This window comes from Tribolium castaneum, chromosome 6 (genome assembly GCF_031307605.1).
Source record: "Tribolium castaneum strain GA2 chromosome 6, icTriCast1.1, whole genome shotgun sequence".
In the NCBI taxonomy this organism is placed as follows: Eukaryota; Metazoa; Arthropoda; class Insecta; order Coleoptera; family Tenebrionidae; genus Tribolium; species Tribolium castaneum.
In genome coordinates this window covers 7697121-7725107 of record NC_087399.1, presented here as the reverse complement: position 1 = coordinate 7725107, position 27987 = coordinate 7697121, and the positions used below count along the sequence as shown (strand labels likewise).

Sequence of the window (27987 nt, the reverse complement as noted above, 5' to 3'; positions counted from 1 at the left end):
GATTACCAAATAAATTTTGCATACCCCAACTGTATTCAACTATTATACGCACATAAAAAAGATACACCTAATTGTTCGAAGTCTACTAAAATATCTGAACACTCCATTATGGATTTTCATTTAGAGATCGCTATTAAAACTTTAATGTTATCGTAAACATGTTCGGTTTGTGTCTTAATTATCAAATTCAACACCCCAATATTCGACTATGCCTTCATGATAATTCTTGGATTCAGAATATTTACAGAATTAATAAAAATAAGTGCAAAACATTCCCCGTTTTCATTCCGACTTATTTTTACAGCATCTCCTCTTTCACGACAGCTTATACCGTTTATAGGTATGTGTCTATCGACGAGAATCATCGGCACGACCATCAATCCTGAATTCGTCTTCGACTCATGAGCCTTTGGCCTTTGGCGAATCAACAGGACAGTAAAATTAGCTGAACTTGGTGAACAAACGGATTTTGGTAACAAGTAAAATTGCATTTGGAAATTTAAATAGAATTTTATTATTACCACTATAAACAAATCATTAGCAGAATAATAAAATAAGTATTAATTTTTTTAACATAATAAATTATAATAGTGTATCACTACAGACAGATTTACTTATTCCTTCAGTTCCAACTTGATATGTTATAAAAACTTTCTTCTCCTCTGGCTCGAATGTCAAACCAGCGTAAATCTTTTTTGAAATGTGTTTATAGTCAGGTTCATCAAATTTAGTGTAATATTGCTTCTCAAAAATTTGTTGTAAAGCTTCATTTGCAGACTTGGAATTCATTTTGTATTCAAAAATGATTCCAACGTACTTACTGATTATCACCACATCTAGGGTATTGGCTATCCCTGGTCCTTTTCTTTTTTTCTTGATCTGGACCTCACTGTGTGTTTCGAAGTATCTGGAGTCATATACCAGAGTATACAAGATGTGATGAAGTTCTTTTTCGTTCATAATCTTCTGTGATTCAGAGAGTAATACTAATACGGCGTTTGCAAGATCAACAAATGCCCTCTCACTTGTACTTTGTAATAGTATATTCAGAGCACTTACATAATTTTTAACAGATCTAGCGTTCAAGTGGAATTTACGTATAACTGCCAGTGCTTCACTATAGCAAAGGTTGCGGACATGTTGCTTAATTTCAAAATTAGGTATTTTTAAAACACAAAATGTCGAGTCACTTTCAAAATCAGCCCATTCTTCATCTTCATCTTCATCTTCATCTTCATCTTCATCTTCATCCCAGGTGTTTGTTTCAATGTCATCTGTTTTCTTATCAATTGACAATATATTAAAGTAACCAGAATCAGCCAAGAAATGCAAAAATAACTCCACATTTTCCTCCGATATTTCATCAAACTCTAAAGAAATCAGTTGCTGTAAACTCTTTAGATGTTGGACATTGACTGATGTAACTCTTCCTATCTTAACTTCACCATTAGAAATAAGTTCCTCAATTTTTTCTCGAACTGAAGGTTCCGCAAACAGCTTCCCCAGATTTTTTACATGACCTGGATTGATAATCCAGAAAGAGGAATATTTGAGCGTACCGGTTGTATAAACCCTTTTCAAAAGGTTCAAGACTGACCAGCTACTGAATATTTTCAATGGGCTATTAGATACCATATATCCATCATACCATTCCGTAATTGTTTTGAATGTTACTTTCCCACAAGCAGCTTTAACTTCTGGAAGCTCAAGTAGATGCTTTACCTCCTCATCCGTAAATCCTAAGTACGGTGCGTATCGAAGATCACTTAGGAACGGATAATGTTCTATAACTCTTGCTGCATCCCCTGAGAAGGCTCCGGCCAACCGAACACAAGCAAAAATTAATGAGCGTTTTATGAAATCATTGAATTTCAGCGTATTAGCCATGAAACGTTTTAGACAATCATTAATTAATCCAATGTCATCTTTATTCGGACAAGACTCGAATACCAGGCCCACCACAGCATCGTACTCATCGATGAGTATGAAAACTTTTTCCTCATAATGTGTATGTAAAACTTTCGATAAAAATGTTAAGCTATTTACCAAATGAGCTTCACATAACATGATGCACTTTTTTTGAACGTAGAAATTTTCGAAGTATTCAACGTCAATGTGCGAAATGCTTAACTTTTCACTTGTCCAGACTATTCTACCATCATCAGTCTTCTTCACCAGATATTCATGTTCTCTGAATGCACGATTTATAGCCAACGCCAATTCGTGCTTAACTTCAGTAAAACTGCTACCACGAACACTCCCGAGATCAATATGTATCACAGGATGAGATCTGCAGTGCTTTGAAAAAAATTGTGTTTCTTCAGTACAAATCTTTAGGTTCTCAAATAAACTTCTTTTTCCCAGTAGAAACTGCTTCAACATATCCATGAGGGTAGTTTTTCCAAAAGCTCTAGGCGCCGTTAGTAGTACTATTTCACTAGTATCACTTAAGAGACATTTGATAAACAAGGTCTTGTCCACAAAGGTAATTGTCTCTTTGATTGTGGCGAATTCATGACTTGCCAGTTCGCACAGCGACTTTTCTGAATCCTAAAAACAGAAAAAAATTACAACTCGTTACTAAATGCATTAGCATAGTTGTTATAAATAAAGTGATTAGGATTATTTTTGTGGTTTTTAAATTGAAAGTTTCTGAAAATTATATTATATGTACTTATTATTACTAATAATAAATTATTGCCACCGTTAATTTCTAATACAGGAGAGTTTTACTAATGATTGTGAATTCCACCAATAAACCTGACTGACTAAATATATTTCTTACCCTCACCTTAGAATCATTTAGAGAAGAACTCCCGTTCATTTTTACTTTGGTTCGGCTACAATCTGTAATACAAATAAGCATATAAATAATTAAGTCTTTTGTCAATGAGAGCAGTACACAAAAGAAAAGTATAGAAAAACCTCAACAGCAGCCTATTAAAGTGTTGTATTTTGTTCTGAAATAAACAACTGTATTATTGTAAAGTGGAATTTTTTACTCGTCCTCTGAAGTTCCCCACACCCTAAAAGATAATGAAACAAAAAGGAACAAGCAAGGTCATTGCGTATCAATCTTTTACTCGCCAATTAAATTGCACAGATGGAAAGACATCGCGCAGACCACTAGAAACAAACTGGTTGATACTAACTATGAAGTAAAACTTTCATCACCAGTGTTATTATTGCTAATTTTTTAATTCAACAAGATTAAATTAATAATCAAATTAAGAATTTTTTTCAGATTTGCTTGTAAATTTTAATTTTTAAACCTCGATGAACTTATAAATTGTGCAAAAAGTACTTTTTTTTCACATTTAAATACCTGTTTGAATTACGATTTGTTTAATTGCTATTTCTTACATTGCTTGCAACAATAAGGTTTTATATTAATTTACACAATAAACCATATATTTGTTTATTATAATCCGAGTAGTATGAAATAAACTGCACAATAATTCTTTTTTTCTATATCAACATTTTTTTAAATTACAGAAATATTCACTACTATGTTGGAAAATACAACGTTCAGTATCAAACGAGTAATACAAAAATTTCTACAATAAATTAAAAAATGACCAGTACTAGAGAAAACAAAATTGTAGCGGAATATTATACACCATTAAAAACAAGACAACAATCTGATCTCCAGCAATTTAAAAATAGTTACAAATCTTTTACTCAAGATAAAAAACTAAATATACCAAGAAATATCAATGAAGTAACGCAAATGAGAAATCGTAACTTTGCTATCGAATATCTCAATTCGACTGTAAATAAAAAACTAACAAAGACAGAATTTTGCAAATCTAAAAGTATTTCCAGAAATTCCCTCAATATGGGGCTAAATTCAGTTGGCATAAAGATTGCATGTAAAACGAGAACAAATGAGAACAAACGGGAACAATCCGGAACAAAAGAGAACAAATCGGAACAATTAGGAACAAAAGAGAGAAAAAGCAAAACAAAAAATAAAAAAATATTCGATAATGTAGAACACAAAGCAGGTAGTCGTAAACATATAAGTTTAGATGAAGAAGCAGATAAATTAATTAGTAAATCTTTAGAAACTTTTCAGTCATAAATGGACAAACTAGTTTCATACATTCCCAACGATGAGAAAGAAAAATGGAAAAAAGATTTAAAACCTATTATTACTGAAATAGACAGATTAGAAGATGGAGCAAAAATAGTTGGTTTCAAACAAGAAGTTGTAGATAAATATATTGCAAGAAAAGCAGCTAATTTATTCCTTGAACAATTAATTATGACTGACTGTGAACTAGAGTCCGCTAATAATAAAATAGATGAATTGGAATATAAATTAGATAACTACAATAATTACAATCCTAAGAAGCTAGCAGAATTAAGAAACAAAACAGTAGTAATACCATCAAACATCGATGTTGTAAAGAAAAGAACTTTGAAAATATTTGAAAGACATACAAAAAATATGAGAGCAATAAATGAAAAGAGTCAAAAATTGTAAATTAAATGGAAAGTACTGTATTCAAGAATTTAAATATATTCAATGAAGAATATCCAAAATTCCGAAAAAAGTTTTCAAGTCTCATTCAACAAGTTAATAAATTAAAAATTATTATTTTTGTTCTTATGTTTATTATCGTAATTGTAATTATTGTTTTCTTAATTTATTACCTCAACACTAATAAAAAATAGCGATTTATTCAACAATGTCCATGAACGTACCTATGATGATACTAATACGTGTCCATAAGCTAACGTATCTGTAGAATCAGGTAAAAGGTATCTTTTATCATCTTTCCAACATAGAGACTTTTTCCTTACTTCTTCAGTAAATATATCATGTTTATGACTTCTGATCACTTTCTGTGTATGGAAGTATTCTTTTTGATTAAATAAGCAATTTTTGTAATCTTCAAAACTTATTTCTTTCTTCAATACTGCTTTCTTGATACCTTTTAATTTTTTCGAAACAGACGTTTCAGTTCTGTAACTGTACATTTTTGACCTTAAACCTATGCATTCTAATATCTTAATACCATTCAATTCATCTTTGAACTTCCCTATTACTTTCTTATTTTTATCAGAATATAATGGATGATCCTTTGGATAATCAGATGTATCAAAATAGTCAGGATTGTTTTTCATAAATTCATAGAAATCGGAATTTTTAATCTCATATATAAAACTATCAGTATCTCCATAAAGAAGTTTTACGTTTTCATTGAATTCTTTTTTAATTACATTATAATGGAAGTTATACATTAATAATTTCGATAAATCTAACACAGCTTGTCCAATATAAATTGGTTTATTAAACAATACTTTTGTTTTAAAATTGTGAACTGCTGCCAGGTGTTTGCTAAATATAGTTCTGTGTTTAAAATTAGGTTTGTTTATCGCTTTTTGTAGTTTTTCTTCATCACAATATAATTTAATATTTTGTTGGTTTCTAACAGATTGCATAGACTTACCATATGGGGCATTAACCATTAATTTCCAGAAATCTTTTTCAAAATCATTTTTGGCTTTTTGTCTTTGTTCAGTATTAAATTTTACATATGGTGCTATGAAATTTGACTGAGTAAATTTTATACCTCTGTGAACCTTTCTCATTCTAATACCTAAATTTTTGTAAAGTTTTAATGTTTCGTAATAAATTATATAATTTTTCTTATCATAGAAATGACAAAGTAGTTTTTCTACTTTTCCGCCCGGAGGAATTCTATTTTCCGGAGCTAAAGGGAGATCATTGAATTTGTTATGAATAGCTAAGTCTACTGGAAATGCTAAATCGACTTCCAAAACATAACCCGTATCACTATCTGATACCAATATACCGTCGACATTTTTAATTTCATCACAAGTCAACCATTTAAAGTCTTTTTCTGGTAATTTCTGAGATAAAGCCCATCCATAGAGATTATTAGCATCTATATAGATAATCTGAGTATTTTCATCTGCTTGCGAATACCTGTTACTACACTGTGAAATACCTCCTCTAATTCCCTTTTCAAAAAACAAATACATTTCATAATCAGTTAATAATTCCAACTCCACTGAAGTATATTTGAGCATACAGTCCCAAGCTAACCCCGGCGTTGTATAATACCAAACAGGATCGAGTCCATAACTCTTTTCCAAACATAAGTCTCTAAAATTTTCAAATACATCAGTTAACAGCAAAACATCTAGTTTTAAGTATAAATCATGCCATTCACCCAAGTTTTTAATTTTAAAATGTTTCCATACTTTCACTGCATGTTTGAATTCTTCTTGAGAAATTCCTTCTTTTGTGAGCGAAGAATAAAATTTATCTATTGATGGAAGTTTTGTTTCAGAAAATTTCTCAAAAGAATCCATGTATTCATAAGGATATATTCCTTTTCTAATTATCTTGCTTTTTTCTTTCCTAAATAACACATCTAATTCACTATTTGAAAAGTATTTAATTATTTCTCTCAACTGACTTGATTCCAGATTAAATGACAAATTGTCTAGGCTACTTGCTAAAAATCTAAATGAATCGATAAATCTCAATTCGATATATCCATTATCATCCATTCTTAAAATTTTACCGAAAGAAATATACTTCTCTTCATTATTAGGTATTAATTTCAATTGACTTTTATCTTCTCCTAGATTTTTTATAAACAAATGACAATCGTAAGAACTTAAATTATGAAACAAAATTGGAATAAACAATGGTTGTCTATATTTCAAATTGCATTTTCTACAAGCAGCTCCCCTATATTTTCCAGTGTAGTGATCATGATCTCTTACTTTTGGATTTTCTATAGAAAACACATTTTCACAAAGATAACAAATTTTTGTTTTTTCATATTCTTCTAGTTCGATATCTTTTATGGGTTTATTTTCTTTTAATAACTTATATATTGTTCTGGTATGTTCAGTTATTCTTTTTATAAAACGTTTATCACTTTCCTCTCCTTTGTAAATTTCCAATGGGTTATCAATATTATTATAAGCACTCTTAATGTATAATCCATAACCACAGGGAACATGAAATTGTGTTTTATGAGTATATGATGATTCAGGATTTGGTTCGCATGTAGGAATAGGTTTCAGAATAGATTCAAAATCAGAATAAATGACATACGGATGTCTTAACATTCTTTGAATATTTTTAAATTTTAACACATTATCATCAGGCATGTACGGAACACATGGTTCATTACTAAAGCACACATTATGATGTTTCTTTAAAGCATCTTCAGTTCTAGCGGAGTAGTTTAAACATCTTCTACAGAAATATTTTTTGCTTCTATTTATTTCCAACTGATCATTTAACAATCGACTCAAATTCTTGATCCAACAATAATGATTGTTGTCTTTATTTCCAAAGTATAGTAAGTCGATATTCATTTCATAAAATCGCTTCTTATTATAATACAAAGGATAAAATATTTGTTCTTCGTAACTAAACACGGTAACATTAATTTTATTATGTGATTCAAATTTAGGTATGTCCTGGATTTTTACAGGAAAATTTATTCCTTCAAAATTTAATTCGTTTATATATTCCGGCTTATTATAATGATTCAGTCTATCTACATGTTCTTTTGCTTGATGTAAACAGGATATTACGCTGTACATAAAGCATTTGTTATCGTTGTTTTCAACATTAACGCAAGCTTTTTTATTTTTAATCCACTTGGGTAATTCTACATATGAATTTCCGCTTAAAGGTGTATATTTGTTTATATTAATGCGCAAATGATTTATATTTTTCAGAGTCCATCCAGATCCTTTTTCTTGTAGTTCATCACATCTTGATATAAATAAATCCTTTTGTTCATCCCAGTATTCCTCTAAGGCGTCTTTTTCTCTTAGTATAACATTTGGTAACTGAAATTTATGTATCATTGTGTAGTCTTCATTTTCCAGCTTCATAAACTCACATTCCATCTCTAGATTGGTTTTAATATTTTTATGGAGATTTAAAGCATTTATAATTATTTTAATAGCCTTTTCTTTTATCATATCCATGTATGTTTCCATATCTATACCTTCTTCTAGATTATTATGTTGATATGTTAATAATCTTCCCTTAAAAGCAACCTGAACTAAAATAAAATCTGGCTCTAGATTATGTCTTGCTTTATGCAACTGCATTCGACTTTCCTTAATATACTTTCCACATTCATCACATTTGATCTTTCTTACTCTTTCTTTTTTTAGTTTAGAAAATATGGCATCATCAAACGGAAATATTTCCAAGCTCTTCTTGTTTTCTCTTTTTATTTTTAATTGCTCTTCAGCATTAATAATCTCGTTTATCAATTCTGCCTTATTGTATCTTTTAATGTATCTTATACCTAAGGATTTTGCCATATTACGTAATTCGAGCAAACGACGACTATTCAAATCATGTTTTAATTTATGCAAATGTATTCGAGTTTCCTCGATATATGTTCCACACATATCACATTTTACCTTTTTTACTCTATTTTTTTTGGTTTAGCAAATATATCGTCATCAAACTGAAATGTTTTTAGATTCTTTTTGTTTTCTTTCTCTTTATGGAGCTGCATTCTGGTGCTTTTGATATATTTTCCACATATGTCACATTTGATTTTCCTAACTCTCTTTTTCCTTGGTTTAGCAAATAAATCATCATCAAATGAAAATATTTCTGAATTCGCTTCGCTCACGAGGACTCTGTCCGAATTCCGCAAAGGAGGCATAACTGATTTTTTTCCGTTTTTTATTTCCTTATGTAATTGCTCTTCAGCTTTAATAATAGCTTTTATTAAGTCTGCTTTATTATATTTTCTAATATATTTGATGTCTAATGATTTTTGCAACATTAAACAGTTCAGACAAACGAAGATTACTTAAGTTCCTTCGTTCCATTTATTATAGGAAAAAATCTAACAAACAATTTTTAGTAAATAAATAAATTCAATCCATTTTTATGCAAATCTGTTTTTATATGCCTTTTAAAATTAGTTCTAGTGTAATATCTACCACAATCACATAATAAACGAGTAGAATTAACTGCTTTTTTACATTGTTTACATGTTTTTTCATATTTATTTCTATAGTTATAAAAATCATCTGGACATTTTAATTCCAAACAAATGGAGCAAAGACTTGTCATTTATTAGAAAATTTATTCATCAAAGACTTGAAGATTAGGAAAACGAATTTTAAGAAAATCTAGTTTTGCCAAGGTTAATACGTTATTTTCATACATTTTAAATTGATTATGCATATTTTTAAATACTAATCGTTCAAAGTCATTATTTGGTTTACTTCTCATATCGTTCAACTTTTTTTGAAACATTTGCATTGTTTCTTGGTCATCGTTATGTGAGCGATTCATTTAATTTATTACATTTTTTTCATAAGAAATTATCTATAAACAGTGCATACTAAAACACATTGTCCCTTTTTAGGTAAAATTGTGATAAGTCTCGAGATTTAAAAAAATATGTGTGGTATAGGGAGGTGATCAATTTAATGTTTATTTAATTAATTGTCAAAAAAAATAAATACTTGTAATAAAAGGGATCTAGTACAATATGCAAGGCAATATGGGACCTACGTATTATAAAAAGTCTACATAAAATAAATGAAAAGCTAGATATCAACGTAGATTCAAGAGAAAAGAGCAATTATTTTAGAATAATAATAATATAAATAAAGCTATTAGAAGTAATTATATGATGAAGACAAATAACGTATCGAAAGAATTTTATCATCCAAGAAAGAAGAAGCGAAAAATTGACATCAGAGGGTTTTCCCACAATATGAAAGCATGGCAAATGAATTGGAGCAATTGAAAAACGATAACCTGAAACTGAGACAGCTAGTATAAATGGGATCGTTGACCCAATAATAAAAAATAAATTAAATTATTGACATAGATAATACTATTACTTGAAAGTTTATGATCAAGACGTATTTTTCATATTAGACAATGATAATCAACCTTTGTTTAAAGGTAAAGATTTAGCAGAAATATTGGGTTATGAAAAATCAACAAATGCTATAAGTAAAGACGTAGGTGTTGATTTTAAGAGAAAATTGATAGTCGTATTTTTTGGAAATATGTTGTTTTTGCAGAAAAAGAAAAATATTAATCACAAATAATTTGCTTCAGTTCATGGGATTTATTGAAGAAATAACGCGATTTTAAGAACTTTTTAAAGGACAAGAAAATCTCATACGAAGAAATAGATTATAAACATGCTAAAGCAAATTTGTATAAATATATACAAAATGATTAAAAATTTTAAAGAATTAATAATGATGTTGAATAACAATAAGGCAAAAAAAAGTTAGGAAATATTATTTTAAATTAGAAGAATTGCTAGATAAATAGGAAACTAACGTTGACATAATTATAAAATTAATGCTAATCCATTAAACCTGTTTGACTTTATAAATAAAAATAACCACTCCTATAAAATTAATTTGAGTACGTGATTAACCGATATATGGTTTACGTTATTTAAAAGAAAAATATAATATGTAATAACAAATGATCTTTTATGCTTTATACAATATGGAATTTTAGTGGGGGGTGGCTATCCCCCACTGAATTTACACGATATTAAGAAAGAGTTAAAGAAAATTTTAGAAAACTATAAAATAGAATACCAAATAATAAATTATGATAAGATTAAAAATGAATTATCATATTATAAAAAATTGATAACAAAATATATTATAAATGTTTCGCCAAATAATTTAAATAAAACAATATGGATTTTATTGAATGTTCGTAATATTAAATCCCTAATAATAACATTAAATACAAAAACGGATCAAGAAATTAAAGAATAAAATATTACTTTGGAAGAAATATTTTATTCATATTTGGAATACACTAAAAAGTTTTATTTGAATATAGGAGAATCACTCGAAAAGATAGTCAGATAAAGCAAACTGAAACGATAATTGAAATTAAGAGAGATGGTTAAAAATATTATCAAGTTAACCAAAGATCACAATGTTTTTCTTTTATGACATTGAAAAACGATTACAATATAAAAACCACGTGGTCGTGGGTCAGGATTCAGTTATTTGATTTACTTCAATTTTAGACACAATCGTTGCAAATGAACATAATGTCAGACGAATTGCATTTTACTTATAACATTTAATAAACATTGACTTACCTATTAACAACGATTAAACACCTATGATCCACAGTAGAATAACTTGTAATGCACTGACACTGAAAATTGTTAGTTGCTGCTGCGGTGTTAACTGTCAACTGTCAACGCTCAACGCAACAGACAAGTAAAAAAGGCAAACTGAATTATCGACCGCGCGCGCTCCTGGTCTAGATGGCGCCATCCATATTATCGTTTTGAATTAAACTTAAAGGTTAAATATTTTTATAATAACCTTTTTAGTATCACAATTACAAAATTAAAAAAAAACTTCAAATTTAGTAAGTTGTGTTACAAAAACAAATTATAATTAAGTAACAATAATGATATTGTTGGTTGCCTATCGTTGAATACTACAATAAGATTAAGAACAATTTCTATAACGGAAAAAAAATTGCTTTTACAGTAAACCCGTTTTTTTTAACGAGTAGGCCGATGTATCAGCGTATTTTTGAAGGATACCAAAGCTCGACCATCGACCGTTTTCTGTTTAATAAAAACGCTCAGAAGTCAAAATGCGTTATTCGTTATCAAATTTAAGCGCTGCACGATCAAGCGTATTCAGCGTATTACGTGCGTGTTTACCTTTAAAAAATAAATTTAATTTGGATACAATAATTGTTATGTACACTAGTGCGTAGCATGCGAAACGAATTTCATTTTTTTAATAAATAAGAAAATTAGGACAGACACTATAAGATCTTTAACTCGAAAACAATTGCAGAAGAGCCATTATGGGCGTGTTGGTAAGATGTTTGCTTTCGTTTGGTCCACGAATTTCCAAACGCACTTTTTTGTATATTTGTAAATATTTTTGTAAATAAGTAGGTTAAGTTAAATTAGTTAAAATGTCACAAAATAGATATTTTCAAAAAGTACAAAACTACAGGACTGGGGAGACCTCTGGTCCACAGTCGCGCGCTTCGGTGCATAGCTTAAGTTAACTTAGGTAGGACGCGTAATTTATGGCTCGGCGGGGTCAACAGAAAAAGGGTTTTTGTACTTCTTTCCCTTAGATTAATGATAATTTTGTTATGCATGTTAGTTATAAGAAAATTCCATATTGTATTAATTAGTGTAAGGCGCCTTCAGCGCACCAATAATTGTTTGCACTACAGGTTAAGCACGACTGTGCATGAACCTGTAAATTATAATTTGTAAATTAGGTTAAGATTTCTGTGTTTGTAGGATTTCTGATCCATTGTAATTGTTGTAATTTAAATAAACTATGTTGAATTGAATTGAAATTTGTTTGCTTTCACTCCAAGGGGTCTCGGGTTCGAACCCCCGCGGATCCAACTTTTTTTTTAAATTTCGTAATATTGCGCAATTTGATGTATTATTGTAGCTGATTAGAAATTATAATGGACAAGACATAAATAGCTCAGATAGTAAAGAGTTAGACAGATAATTACAAGGTTTTGAGTTCGATTCCTATCGCCGCTTTTTTTATTGAGAATGCAGTTGTTCTTAAATCTGAACTGGTGAGATCTCGAGTGGCCATAGAGATTGAGGACCCACGAAGATTGACGAGCAACTGAGTGCTGCCAAATATTCTCAAAATATTTCTCGGTTTTGGGACTCTTCCATCTATTCATGACTTACAGTAATATCGAACAACAATGACCTGTCTGTCCTGTTGATTCGCCAAAGGCTCATGAGTCGAAGACGAATTCAGGATTGATGGTCGTGCCGATGATTCTCGTCGATAGACACATACCTATAAACGGTATAAGCTGTCGTGAAAGAGGAGATGCTGTAAAAATAAGTCGGAATGAAAACGGGGAATGTTTTGCACTTATTTTTATTAATTCTGTAAATATTCTGAATCCAAGAATTATCATGAAGGCATAGTCGAATATTGGGGTGTTGAATTTGATAATTAAGACACAAACCGAACATGTTTACGATAACATTAAAGTTTTAATAGCGATCTCTAAATGAAAATCCATAATGGAGTGTTCAGATATTTTAGTAGACTTCGAACAATTAGGTGTATCTTTTTTATGTGCGTATAATAGTTGAATACAGTTGGGGTATGCAAAATTTATTTGGTAATCATTTTTAACACCTTTGCCATGCGCCAATTGGCTTGGTCCAGAAATGAAAAGCTATATTTTTGGGGTATCTAAAAACTAGGGAATTTATAAAGGTTTTTCCTGGTTTTTAAAGTAATTTTACTTGGAGTGTCGAGGATTTTAAGTCGCTTTAAGTTGTATTTCATTGATTTTTTCCATGCGCCAATAGGCTTGGTCCAGAAATGAAAAGCTGTTTTGAGGTGTGTGAAATCTAGAGATTTGACAATGGTTTTAGAGCAGTTTTGAGGTAATTTTAATTGATTTTTGCATGCGCCAATTGGCTTGGTCCAGAAATGAAGAGCTATTTTTGGGGTGTCTAAAATCAAGGCATTTTGTAGGTTTTTTAGATATTTTTCTTATGTTTACTTTTAGAAAAACAACAAGTTTGTAGAATTCTACCCTGTTTTTTCATGTGCCCAATTTTTGGTGGTCTACACATATTTGGATACTTTTGGGGTGGATAAAAATTAATGCATTTTGAGTGGTCTTAGGCCTTTTTTAGTTGTTGACTTTTGGGAAAACAGTTAGATTTGTAAGATTCTACCTTGATTTTTAAGACGCCAAACGTCCTGGTCCAGAAGTAAAAAGCCATTTTGGGGTGTGTAAAAACAAGGTATTTTATTGTTTTTTTAGAGCGTATTTGTAGGATTCTACCCTGTCTTTCGTGTGCCCAATTTTTGGTGGTCTACAGATATTTGGGAGCTTTTGGGGTGGATAAAAATTAATGACTTTTGAGAGGTTCTAGGCCCTATTCTCCATTTATTAAGTCGCCAATTCGGAAATAAACTTCGACAATTTTCTTGCACATTAATAATTTAGTTGCATTTCAACAGAAATTTTAAAATTAATTAATTGACAATTTGTGAATTTCACAACTGACAGTTCTGACATTTATCGACAGAGAATTCAATTGAGCAGAGCGGCACGATTTTTTTTACATGTAAACCAATTTCAAAGTTAACTAGATGACAATCATTAAAAAACACATTGTATAAATACTGACAGCAAAAAAAGTTCCAGCTATCATTCATGAAATCTTGAAATAAATTCATGAAAAGTTATGTTTTACACCAACTCCTTCCTACACCTTTATAACTACTACAGATATCTATTAGATTAAAAATTTTTGGATCACTTCATTTCTTGGATATAACATTAATTCATATCGAAAATAAAATAACCTGGTTTAGGATAATCATTATTGGTAATTGAGAGCTTCAACATTTTTTTCTTGTAAAGCAACTTTAAATAATAAAAAAATTCTCATACAAAAGTGCAAATTTGGCAAGTACCTACCACATCAAACCAATTTTTTCAGAATAGTATTAACTGTTTCAAAACTATAAAAACGCCAAAAAATGTGTGTTAAATTTTATGACAGCAGACTACTCAATTCTTTTTTATGGAAAAAAACAATATATTTTATTTTAAAAAACTCTCACAAATTTTACAAAGTAGACTACACAAATTCTATATCGACAAAAATTACATGCAATCAAACAGAACAGTTGACGGAACAGAACAGAATGAAAACAGAACTCAGTTGGGTATTTTATTCTAGAACAGCCTGTATGCAGATTGAAATATTTTTAGAATTGTAAAAAATGAAATCGATGACTTGCACAAAAAAAAGATATGGGTCACCCTGTATGTGTATTTTTGAATATTTTGAAAAGGTTCTGCCCTTGTTGATGTGTGTGGGCTGGTGTGGAAACTCAGTGATAACTGATAAACAGTTTTTTCACATTTTACACACCACATTATTGAAAAAATCTTTATTTTTAGGCTTTAGTGCTAAGGCCGGTTTATAGAAAGCTTCGTTAAAATTTAACACTTAGTTAAAAGTTAACAACGCAAATGGACCAATCAGATTGGTTCATTTTGGTCATGTGATCAGCTAATCGAGGATTAAATTAATAAACCGACCCTTAATTCTTTTAGGTTTCCACGTCAAACTCTAATGGCGTCAGTATGGGAGTTTGTTTGTTTTAAAATGTAATTTTTATGTTAAAAAAAAAACAAAAAAGGACTGAAAATGAACCAATTGGTCCTATCTTTAATCTCTCTTTTTCCAACAATAAATTTTTGACAATTAATTCAACTAAAATTAAGACGATACAAAACCGCCGTCAATGGGGAGACACGTCCCCGTAATCATGGCAGCCTTGTCGCTCAGGAGAAACAAAACGGCATCGACCACTTCCTGTACTTCCCCAAACCTGGCCAAAGACACAACCAGAATCAAAAATTATTTTCTATTAACTTAAATACCGTCCCAATGGTATTTTGTGTAGCATTGTCCCAGCACGTGACGGTTCGCTCCACCATTTTCGGCCCATTTCAGTCATAATCACAGTGGGATTGACCGAATTAACCCTAATGTTGTGAGGACCCAACTCAAGGGCACAAGCTCTGGTAAAAGCGTCGACTCCACCTTTACTCGCCGAATAAACAGTGTGGTTCAAAAGACCAGCCAAAGAGGCTTGAGATGAGATATTTACAATCGCACCTGATTTTTTCCTAATCATGTTTTTGGCTATTAAGCGAGTAACATTAATTAGGCCCTTCAAATTCAAGGAAAAAATTCTAAACCAAAATTAGGGTTTCTACAAATCACAGTTAGAGTTATTTTACCGGTCAATATCCCCTTCTTCCAAATCAATCAAAGGTTTGATCATCCCTTCGCCGGCGTTATTGACCAGTAAATCAATCGAATCGAGTTGGCTTAAAACTTTTTCGGTCTTGTCCCAGTCCGAGATGTCCAAAATCAGGGTTTCAACCCCTGTTTCAGCTTTCAGTGCCTCTGAAATTTTTTGTCCATGATTGAACTCAAAAGTAACTACGAAATAGTCGTTTTCGGTCTATTTTGGTGATTGTTAAGCCAGAATGCCTCGAATCACACTAAAGATTAAATGCAAAAGATGTTGGCAACACATTTTCGAAAATCGTTTTCTTAGGTCAAGATAAGATAAGGACAGAATAGTGCTATTACTGCTATTTAGAGCAGTTTAGTTTATTTTTGAGTTAGAAAAAGACGGGGAAACATAATAGAGAGATTTCGTCGATTTAATTAGGTTTTTAAGTATTTAGGTATTTAAAAAAGACTGTCAAAAACAGAGCTGTCTTAAGTAGGGATGCAAGGGGTGCACGGCACCAGGCATATTATTTTTAGTTTTTATTTTATTCTTCATTTTAGAATTTATATTGTGTTGCATTTTAACATTCTGAGAAACTAGACATTTAAGAGGCGGCAAACTCTTGTATTGATTACAGAGATTCGGCGAATTATGGAGTTTTTAGTTTTGAAACAGCTAATAATTAATTTTTTGTTAAATATGAAAATTTGTCATTTCTAATGTTATACCATTAAAATTGGTATTTGAGGAGTTAAAAGACAGGGGTTAAAATTAAAAAAAAAACTATCATAATTTTTTTAAAACTTGTAATTTTTGGATTTTAATAAATGCATAAAGTGGTTATAAATAATAAAATAGATGTGTGTTAAATAACCTTTCAAAGGTAAATTTACATTTTTTTCTGATTAGCAGTCTACAACTTCAGTAATACGTAATTATTAAAAAAATTGAATTAAATCAAATGTAAATAATTTAAATTAATTAGTTAAAAAACATACCTAAAAGACTGAACATTCTTTTAATTATAAATTACGAATAGAACATTAATTTTTTAGTATGAAAAGATAATTTAAAACAATATATTATATCTCAAATGTTTTAACAATATTAATATTCAAATAACCGATCTAAACAAAATAAGTGAGTTATAAAGAAATATTTAATAAGAAAAATCGTCGTAGTTAATTTATTTGTTTATTTACTTATTAATTTATTTATAATTTAATATATTTTCATTTGTTATGTTAATTTGTCCCCGTTTATTATTTTAACATGCTTTTAGGTAGTTTTGTATCGTTATTAATTTATTTATCTACACAATTTCTTGTATAATTTTTATATTTATTGTTTTGACAATTACTTTTTAACTAATTTAACATGTTTAACATTTTTTTATTTTTTTGTAAATTTCGCTGTGTTGGGAAGATCACAATTTTTCCTCTTTATTTGACCATCATTTAACCTTTATAGTCTTCCTTCCACCACATAAGTGGCAACATTGTCTTTTTTGTCTGTTTTTTAAATTTTGTTGAATTTTTTTAATAATTATATTATTAATGTTGTGGACTTGCTAATAACCTCTTCATATTTTTTAAGTTATATCATTTAAAAGTGGTATTTGGGGTGTTACATGCTTTTTAAAATTCCCATCCTCAAGGGGGTTAATTTTAAAAATCCGTCATTTTTTATCCCAAATTAACCGGAAGTTAATTATAAATGTTGTTATATATAAACTATAATAATTATCGTAATTTTACTTTATTAGTTTCTGCAATTCCTTGAAAAGAAAATCTATTTAATTTATTCTTTTTTTGTGTTAGCACGCTCAACCTATAAGTATTTATTAACGATGCTGCCAAAAAGTCTTTGGTAAAAAATTTTTTTCTGCTTCAACACTACGATAAAAAAAAACTTCTAACATTAACTTTGAAAATCCTTTTTAATAAACGATGAGATCGCAGAAATGATGCTGCAAAAAATCATTGATTCAATTTAGAAAAAGTGTGTTTAATGTGTTATTTTATATTTATTCTAATTCAAATTTGAATAATAATACAAAAATTTTGCAAATTATTTTTTACTCTCTAAAATAATATCTTATAATCTTCTTATAAATTACCCACCTGACACATTTTATTAAAAGTTATTTTTTTAAACTATGCAACAATTATCTGATTCCCCGAGAAGTTACTAAAATATCTGTGCAAAGATTTTGGAATAAAACAGTAAATCTTTTTTGAATGAATGCAAAAAACTGAAAATAAAAAGCTGTAAGTTTGTAAAGAAAAAATGACAGGGGCGACACTCAGAACTCACAAGACAGTACTAAGAAATTAAAATTTTTGACTTCGATTTTGACAAAACAATTAGGAAAATTCTAATTATGAGTCAGCATAAATATATTTCAACGATTCTGAACGATAATTTACCAAAGGTTTAACCCGAAAGAAACCAAGTTTAAGAATTTTTTTTAAATACCTTATCTATTTTAACCAATTCTAGAAAAACATAACAAGTTTAACTAGCGACAAGATGATTTAAAAAAATTGCCAAAACAACTACGGGAACGTCACTTTAATCAGAATGAGTCTGTTTGGGACAATTCCTAGCGTTTTATCTTTTTTTTGAGTCAAAAACAAATTAGAGTTTAAAATTTTTGACCTCAATTTTGACGAAACAACTAGAAAAATTTAGAGTCAGAATTGATATATTTCAACGATTCTGAACGATAATTTACCAAGGTTTTAACCAGAAAGAAACCAAATTTAAGAGTTTTTTTTTAAATTACTTGTCTGTTTTAACCACGTAACAAGTTTAACCAGCGAGAAGGTGATTTAAAAAAAATTGCCAAAACAACTACGAAAACATTACTATAATCAGAATCAGTCTGTTTGGGATAATTCCTAGCGTTTTAGCTTTTTTTTAAGTCAAAAACAAATTAGATTTTAAGGTTTTTGACCTCAATTTTGACGAAACAACTAGAAAAAAATATTTTTTTAGTCAGAAATAAACTAAATAGTAGGAATTTATTTAGTAGGAAAATTATTTAGTCGTCAATTTTTACAACTGCAAAAATCGTAATTGTAAGTCAGGATAATGACGATATTTCAGCTATTCCAAACGATTTAGCTTACTTTTGAAGCAAAAATAAGATCAAAATCAAGGAATTTTGGTTAAAATAGCTCATTAAAATAGCCAATTTTGAATGACTAAACTTATTTTTAGCCAGCAATAAAGGCACTAAATTCACTTATTCAATACATTTTGCCTGAACAATTACGATAATTGTCCTTTTTGCTCAGAATAGGTTTATTTAAGATAATTCCGAGCGGTTCAGTTAATAGAATGATATTCAATGAAACATGTTAAAGTTTTTGAACTCGATTTTAATGAAACAACTACGAAAATTATCATTTTTCAGACAGTTCTGATCAATTTTCCTCAGTTTTTGTGAATCTTAATTAAAAAAAATTGTCGTAACAAATTGATACGGCTTCTTAATTTGCGGTAACTTTATTTTAAATAATTTCGAATGATTAGGAACACACTAAACTTAAAAGATTTCACCGAAATAACTTGCAAAAATCGTCAGAATAATATTATTGCAACCACTGCAAGCGATTTCGTCAGGATCTAGCTTTTTTTAAATAAAAATAAACTCGCGAATAGATTGAATTTATAAGAACATTCGGTCGAATTCGGTAAAGAATTGACACATTCGCTGCAAAGGCAAATTTTGCAACATTGTTTCTCCCAATATAGGAACTCTAGTGGAAAGAACTGGCGAATAAATAAATAAGAATTTGCACAGGAATTTGTTATAACTGTAGTTTTTACTTGATTTGTAAGAAAAATAAAAAAATGATTTTCACTCACTTGTACCTGCATTTATATACCGGTGGCCTGAAAAGGGTTGTTGGGTGTATTTGCTTGACCCATATAACAGACCAAACCAATATTAATTTCCCAAAAATAAGAGTTTAGGAAGTTTACCAAAATCAGTTCTTTACTGAAAACTTGATAAAATGCTCTAAAAACGTAAAAATAACAAAATTTCTAATTTTTTTCTAATGTTTTCTAAAAACATGGTAAATTTAACTAAATAGATCAAAGTGACATCATATTTGAAAAAAAAATACATCAATTCTCAGCTTAAAATAATATAATTTTCCACGTAATTAGGTCGCGGTATCATGGAAGCGATGTACTTTTCTAATTGCGCGGCCTAAGTTTTGAACCCAAGGGCTGCCAGTGACTCAAATTCGAGACAAATGATCGTTTTTTCCAGAAAAGAGGTGACAAAGACGTGTTTACAGGGAACTGGCTGGATTATATACCTGCTTTGTTACTCCGTTCCCCAAACATTTAAATATTTATTTATCACCGGAGTAATTAATGACCGACCAATATTATTTCAAATGCATTCTCATCAATAAACTTTCGTCCTTCGTATCAGAAATAAAAGCAAAACATTTATTTAAGTACCTTGTATTTTTAATGAAATCACAATTCTCATTTATTCAAAAGAATGTTTATCCCAAAGAAATTTTAAAATCTCTGAAATCTTCTCTTATAAGTCTAGCCATGTATTAGCCATCTGTTTGCATCGTCAGGGGTGATCATAAATTATGTTTGATGTCCGGGTCTAATTGTTTTCGGTTACTTTTTACGGGAGAGTTGTAAATTATCTCTTGCTCACTCGATTTTCGATTGCAAATATGGCTACCTCTGTGGAGGTGTTATTTACAAACACTTTTTAATCGGACTTGAAATTATCAGGTTAAACAACAAGAATAAATTTATTGGCCATTTAAAAAATTCGAAAAACCTCTTAAAATGCGTTTTCTAGAAATCCTTAACTTTAGTCAAACTTTCTCTACCTTTATTAGAGTGTGTAGGTAACCTATCGCATATCTAAAATGGCCGATAAACAGGAAAAAAAATCTCTTTTACATGATACCAAGTTTATGAAAATATGTTTGATAGTTTTTGAGGTACAGCAGTAGTCATTTACATTGGAACTCCCATAAGAGATTTCACTCCGGACGGCTCTTAACCGAACATTTAACTAGTAGGTGTATTTAGCCAGCGATAAGGCACCAAATTTCAAGAATTGTGTCTAGGATTTTGTTAAAAGTTTTGATCAAAAGGTTCTTATTTAATATCTACGGGCGACTTAACTTTGAATTTAAAAAAATGGCTTTGATTTTAAAGACACTACAACGGAAAATGATATTTTGGCTCAGAATAATCTCATACAGTTCTGAGTATTTGGTTGTGAGCAACAAAACAACAAAAGATTTTCAGAGCTGTTTTAGGAATTTTTTGTAAATAATTAAATAGTGTGTTACTTTACCGACCTAAGTCAGCTTTGGAGCGTCCCACGGCAACAACTTGGGCCCCACATTTGGCCAACTGGCCCACAATAGCCCTCCCTATCCCCCTCGAAGCCCCCGTAACTAGCGCCCTTTTACCCTCAAAGGAGATCTCCATTTTGGAGTGATGAACGAATCAAACAACTTTTACGACTGAATAACATCTTTATTAATAATTATTATTATTAAACAGCGAGATAACCGCCATCTACAGGAAGACAAGTCCCCGTAATCATGCTCGCCTTATCACTCAATAAAAACAAAACCGCATCAACAACCTCTTGAACCTCTCCAAACCTCCTCAACGGTATTTTCTGCAACATGGGTTCGGCCACTTTCGGCTCCGACCAACCCAAGCGCCCCATTGCCGTCATTATAACAGTTGGGTTAACACAATTAACTCTGATATTATGGGGGCCAAGCTCCAGGGCTGCGGCTCGAGTGAACGCATCGACAGCCCCCTTGGTACTGCAGTAGACGGAGTGGTTCAAAAGCCCAGCCATTGAGGCTTGGGACGAGATATTCACAATGGAACCGGAAACCCCCCTTTGGAGTAACTTCTCGGTTACTAGTTTAGTAACCTGGATCAAGGCTTTGACATTTATGGCGAAAAGTTGGTCAACGTCCGATTCGCTAACCCGGGTTAGGGGTTTTAGAATTGCAAGGCCTGCGTTGTTGACCAGGAGGTCGGGAGAAAGGTGGGATAAGGCATTTTGGGTCGCGTTCCAATCAGAGAGGTCGCAAGGAATGATTTCGATTGAGGGAACCTCCTCTTTGAGGCTCTCTGCAAATTAATTGTGATTTTTTGACAACGATTGGGAAATTTTACCCAATAGTTCCTTGTTTCGGGCAACGGCCACCACCTTGGCCCCGCCCTTCGCCAATTGTTTCACAATGTCTCGACCAATCCCTGCACAGTAAAAAATATTTACAGGAAAATATTGTTGGTTATTTCTATTAGTTACCTACCTAAATATGGGAATAATTATACATTTGAAATAAATAATTATAATTTTTACTCTTACCAACCTATCACGGGCGAAAAAAATATTTTTCGATCTAAAACATTGTATACAGGGTGATTCTCTTTTAGGACCTACATTAAAAACTTTGTAACTTCCAATATAGCCAGAGCTTTAAAATTTTGTATATGACCCAAATCGACTATTCTAAGTTAAATTAAACTATTTTCAAAAAGGTTGAACTTCCGAGAAATTGGCACCAACTTTGAAATTTTAAATGGTAACCACATATTTTTATTGCATTTTTAAATTCGTCATCTTAAACTGAATAAAATTTGCTAAATACTTATCTGTCATCAGATACTTATCTGTCATAGTTTTTGATTTATGTCATTTTTTTTCTTAAAATTTTCATTTGCAAGGGTTTATTTAAAATATCACAGCCCTTGGTCCCGTTGCGATAAGTGAATAAGTTTTTTTTTGCATTTAATAACCAAAGTTTCGAAAAACCTTCAAGAATTTTCAAAATTGTCAACTGTCAAAATTCAAGGCTAGTATGATTTTTTCAAAATGGTTATCAAAAAACGCCTATAAGTCAGTTTTTTTAAATAAAACGTCCCTATTTTTAACAGTAATCGAAAGAACTTTTATGGCGGTTTTTATCAACACGTCCTATACCTACCTGTCTCTAACATTTTTTGTAATAATCACAAAAAACGGATTTTACTTTGTAATTTTTATCGTTAATCAAATAGGCCTTACAAAAAATCAACAATTGTCAAATTTCTACATATTATTCAGTTTTTAGCTATTTTATTATTAAATAAGCAATAAAAAAATAATAATTAATCATGGTTTATTATAACTTAGTGAATTATGTAAAGTTTCTCACTCAGTCTGCCATTGAATTTTAAACTTCATGAATGAAAACCCAAAAATTACGTTGGTTATTTCTATTTGTTACCTACGTAAATATGGGAATAATTTTCCATTTGAAATAAATAATTATAATTTTTACTCTTACCAACCTATCACGGGCGAAAAAAATTATTTTGCGATCTAAAACATTGTATACAGGGTGATTCTCTTTTAGGACTTACATTAAAAACTTTGTAACTTCCAATATAGCTAAAGCTTTAAAATTTTGTATACGACCCAAATCGACTATTCTAAGTTCAACTAAGCTATTTTCAAAATGGTTGGGCTTCCGGAACTACGAGAAATTGGCGCCAACTTTGAAATTTTAAATGGTAACCACATATTTTTATTGCATTTTTAAATTCGTCATCTTAAACTGAATAAAATTTGCTAAAGTGGTTGATACTTATCTGTCATAGTTTTTGACTTATGTCATTTTTTTTCTTAAAATTTTCATTTGCAAGGGTTTATTTAAAATATCACAGCCCTTGGGCCCGTTGCGATAAGTGAATAAGTTTTTTTTTGCATTTAATAACCAAAGTTTCGAAAAACCTTCAAGAATTTTCAAAATTGTCAACTGTCAAAATTCAAGGCTAGTATGATTTTTTCAAAATGGTTATCAAAAAACGCCTATAAGTCAGTTTTTTTAAATAAAACGTCCCTATTTTTTAACAGCAATCAAAAGAACTTTTATGGCGGTTTTTATCAACACGTCCTATACCTACCTGTCTCTAACAGTTTTTGTAATAATCACAAAAAACGGATTTTACTTTGTAATTTTTATTGCTAATCAAGTAGGCCTTACAAAAAATCAACAATTGTCAAATTTCTACATATTATTCAGTTTTTAGCTATTTTATTATTAAATAAGCAATAAAAAAAATAATATTTAATCATGGTTTATTATAACTTAGTGAATTATGTAAAGTTTCTCACTCAGTCTGCCATCGAATTTTAAACTTTTTGAATGAAAACCCAAAAATTACGTTGGTTATTTCTATTTGTTACCTACGTAAATATGGGAATAATTTTCCATTTGAAATAAATAATTATAATTTTTACTCTTACCAACCTATCACGGGCGAAAAAAAATATTTTGCGATCTAAAACATTGTATACAGGGTGATTCTCTTTTAGGACTTACATTAAAAACTTTGTAACTTCCAGTATAGCTAAAGCTTTAAAATTTTGTATACGACCCAAATCGACTATTCTAAGTTCAACTAAGCTATTTTCAAAATGGTTGGGCTTCCGGAACTACGAGAAATTGGCGCCAACTTTGAAATTTTAAATGGTAACCACATATTTTTATTGCATTTTTAAATTCGTCATCTTAAACTGAATAAAATTTACTAAAGTTGTTGATACTTATCTGTCGTAGTTTTTGACTTATGTCATTTTTTTTCTTAAAATTTTCATTTGCAAGGTTTATTTAAAATATCACAGCCCTTGAGCCCTTTGCGATAAGTGAAGTGCATTCAATAACCAAAGGTTCAAAAAACTTTAAGAATTTTCAAAATTGACAACTGTCAAAATTCAAGGCTACTATGATTTTTTTCAAAATGGTTATCAAAAAACGCCTATAAGTCAGTTTTTTTAAATAAAACGTCCCTAATTTTTTAACAGCAATCGAAAGAACTTTTATGGCGGTTTTTATTAACACGTCCTATACCTACCTATCTCTAACAGTTTTTGTAATAATCACAAAAAACGGATTTTACTTTGTAATTTTTATTGTTAATCAAGTAGGCCTTACAAAAAATCAACAATTGTCAAATTTTAATATATTATTTAGTTTTTAGCTATTTTATTATTAAATAAGCAATAAAAAATAATATTTAATTATGGTTTATTATAACTTAGTAAATTATGTAAAGTTTCTCACTCAGTCTGCCATCGAATTTTAAACTTCTTGAATAAAAATGGTGAACAAATCGAACAATTCTTTTAATTAGTAGCACAACTTTATCGTATTTTTCAAAAGTTTCCTCAATTAAAAATCAAAATAATGAGCTAAAATTTCATTTTTTCCGACTATCTCAAAAACTGTAAAAAATAAATATAAAATGTGTTGATAAAAGTCTGCACAAAAATCGATGTTCTCTTGATTGCCATTGAAAAAAACAAGGTCATTCCATTTGAAAAAATTGTTTACAATAATTATTATAATTTTAAAAAAAATCATAGTAGCCTTGCAATCTGACAATTTGACCCTTTAAACTTTTGGTTATCAATGCAAAAAAATCCAAAAAAAGGGTTCAAAAGCTGTGATATTTTCAACAAACTCTTGCATAAAAAATTGATACACGTCAAAAATTATGACAGATAAGTATTAACAACTGAGTATGTTTTACTCAGTTAAAAAAACAAATTCAAAAACGTAATAAAAATAGGTGGTTATTATTTAGAATTTCAAAAATGACTCAAAATTTTTATAGTTTTGTACGCCATTTTGAAAATAATTTAGTTGAACTCAAAATGGTCAATTTGGATCGTATACAAAATTACAAAGCTTTGGATATGTTAAAAATTAAAAAATTACAAATGTCGGCATTAAAAGAATCAGCCTGTATACTTACCAGTGATTTTTTTTCAACTAACATTCATTCCAAAATACAAAAAAAACAAAAATCACAAAATGGCAATATCACATAAAAGTGATTTATAACAACTAACTTTGAGTAAAAATGTAGTGTTATTTCTATTGAATTAAAATGGATATTAATAACCTGTTATTTTTATTAAATATCTTATTTCGTCTATTATTCAATGAAAATTTTTTCACTTTTTTAAAATTCCATTAGGAAGATAATCAAACCAATGATGTTTTCAATTAAATCACAAATCACAATTCTTTTTGTAACAACTGTAACAATATAGTATAAAAAAAATTATTTTCTTACAAAACATGAAAATAGAAAGAAACACTCCAAAAACCATTTTTAACCTTCCTAACTCCAAACAAATCTCGCTTACATTATAAACTTGTAATAAATTATTTATCAAACCGTAGATTTACATAATGAAATATACTTTTTGAGTTTTTAAGCTCTACCTACCAGTATTTTCACTTTCTTAATAACCACTGCCCTAGTGTTTTTAACTAGGAAGTGGACGTAATAAAAATAAAACTGGTTATTTTGTAACCAAAAACACAAATAGTGTAATTTTAAAGTGATTTTTTCATGTAATCGATGTTAATTTCAAAATGAAAATTCTGGCACAGCTTACCTTGACTAGCCCCCGTCACAAGGGCCGTTTTTTCCATGAAAGTTAATCTCCATCTTGGCTGCAATAACAAGGTCACAAGTGTTATCGACTGAGTCGATTGGTAATGAAGGTCAAAGAAACTTTTTATAGCAGCAGTGGTATTATTTTATTAAGCTAAGCTTGTACATATCCTCCATCTACTAGAAGCGACTCGCCGGTAATCATAGTCGCCTTGTCACTTAATAGAAACAAAACAGCGTCGGTTACTTCCCGGACTTCCCCGAACCGCCTCAAGGGGATTTTCTGTTTCAAGGGTTCGGCTAGTTTCGGGTCCGCATAGCCCTTTTTGCCCATTTCGGTCATGATAACAGTGGGGTTAACACAATTAACCCGGATGTTGTAAGGGCCAAGTTCCAGGGCTACGGCCCTTGTGTAGGCGTCGACGGCGCCCTTGGTCCCACAGTAGACTGAGTGTCTTTCAAGGCCGACTTTGGCCGTTTGAGACGATATGTTGACAATGGAACCGGGGGATTTCCTGGAGAGGAGGTCTCTAGTGACCATTTGAGTCACATTTATGAGAGCCTTGACGTTGATGTCGAAAATACGGTCGACGTCTGACTCGTCAAAGGTCGGAACGGGCTTCAAAATCACAATTCCGGCATTGTTGACTAGAAGGTCAATTGGGAAAATGTTGGATAGTGTGTTTTGAGTGGCTTTCCAGTCGGATAAATCGACGGAAAGTGTGTCAATGGACGGGTTCTCGTTTTTTAACTCATCTAGGAAATTACAAAATTCGGGTACAATTTAAAAAATTTAAAAAAAATACAAAATACTGACCCAACAGTTCTTTATTTCGGGCCACTGCTATCACTTTGGCTCCACATTTGGCCAATTGGAGGGCGATATCACGGCCAATTCCTACAAAATTTTTGATGGGTTCTTGTGATAATGGTAGGATAATGTTTTTTTTACCTTGGCTGGCTCCTGTGACAAGGGCTCTTTTTCCGTGGAAACTAATTTCCATATCGAAACGACCTGATACTTTAGAGAGTTAATGATAAATGGGTCAAAACCGGTCAAAACATTCACATTTGTTGTCGATGCTTTTATAAGCGTACCTAAAACTGATAAACACAAAATTTAAAAAAAAACTAATAAATGTAAAGTGGAACATTGATTTTTTTTTGTTTATTATCAAGTTTAATAGCAATAACAGGTGATTCAAGTAAGGTGACCCAATTTAAAAATAAAATACAAACTCTAAACATTATTTTTTAACATTAATTTTTGTCTTATGTGAGCTGTTTTTTTCTAAGTTACTGAACGTGTGTTATGATTATGATGATACAGAAAATATTTAAAGTAAAAGTTAATGAAAAAGGTTGTACTTTTGTAAAATAAAAATGTGTTTTTTTTAAGTTTATACGAAATTTGAAAACTGATTAAAACCGATTCGAAATAAAAAAATAACTTAGTAAATGATGTGAAAGTTTTTTTTTTAGTTTCAACCATTTATTCTGTTATAATGAACCAGCGGAGTCCAAATTAAATTAAAACTCCACCATACCTAAATTTTTTTAAATTAGATTTTATTTCAGTCAAATTTCAGCCTGTTTTTTAACCAGAAACACAACAGTAAACCTTGAAGACAAGCTCATCGAATCGTGCAACTATTT

At 30.3% G+C, this 27987-nt stretch overlaps 3 protein-coding genes across 7 annotated transcripts; all 3 read right to left on the bottom strand.

The window, feature by feature from the left end:
* Positions 1 to 490: 490 nt before the first annotated feature.
* Positions 491 to 21366, bottom strand: LOC660733 (L-xylulose reductase). 5 transcript variants are annotated; one of them, XM_966941.4, is made up of 4 exons: positions 21207 to 21340; positions 15845 to 16013; positions 15482 to 15796; positions 15238 to 15429 (listed from the first exon to the last, which is right to left on the bottom strand). In XM_966941.4, exons 1-4 carry the CDS (start codon positions 21337 to 21339, stop codon positions 15318 to 15320), a joined length of 729 nt encoding a protein of 242 aa, XP_972034.1. In that variant the 5' UTR covers position 21340; the 3' UTR covers positions 15238 to 15317. The 5 variants fall into 5 exon arrangements, with proteins under 5 accessions (XP_064213293.1, XP_064213294.1, XP_064213295.1 ...); XM_064357223.1 differs by lacking the exons at positions 15238 to 15429; positions 15482 to 15796; positions 15845 to 16013 and adding exons at positions 491 to 2550; positions 2786 to 2847 and having other exon boundaries at positions 21207 to 21366; XM_064357224.1 differs by lacking the exons at positions 15238 to 15429; positions 15482 to 15796; positions 15845 to 16013 and adding exons at positions 491 to 2550; positions 2792 to 2847 and having other exon boundaries at positions 21207 to 21366.
* On the bottom strand, positions 21367 to 26468 carry LOC660788 (L-xylulose reductase). The gene is made up of 3 exons (XM_966992.4): positions 26333 to 26468; positions 22051 to 22131; positions 21367 to 22005 (listed from the first exon to the last, which is right to left on the bottom strand). The coding sequence occupies exons 1-3, from the start codon at positions 26367 to 26369 to the stop codon at positions 21407 to 21409; spliced, it is 717 nt and encodes a 238-aa protein (XP_972085.2). The 5' UTR covers positions 26370 to 26468; the 3' UTR covers positions 21367 to 21406.
* LOC660841 (L-xylulose reductase) lies at positions 26453 to 27427 on the bottom strand. Its single transcript, XM_967044.4, has 3 exons — positions 27284 to 27427; positions 27149 to 27229; positions 26453 to 27087 (listed from the first exon to the last, which is right to left on the bottom strand). Exons 1-3 carry the CDS (start codon positions 27333 to 27335, stop codon positions 26486 to 26488), a joined length of 735 nt encoding a protein of 244 aa, XP_972137.1. The 5' UTR covers positions 27336 to 27427; the 3' UTR covers positions 26453 to 26485.
* Between the last annotated feature and the right edge of the window lie 560 nt (positions 27428 to 27987).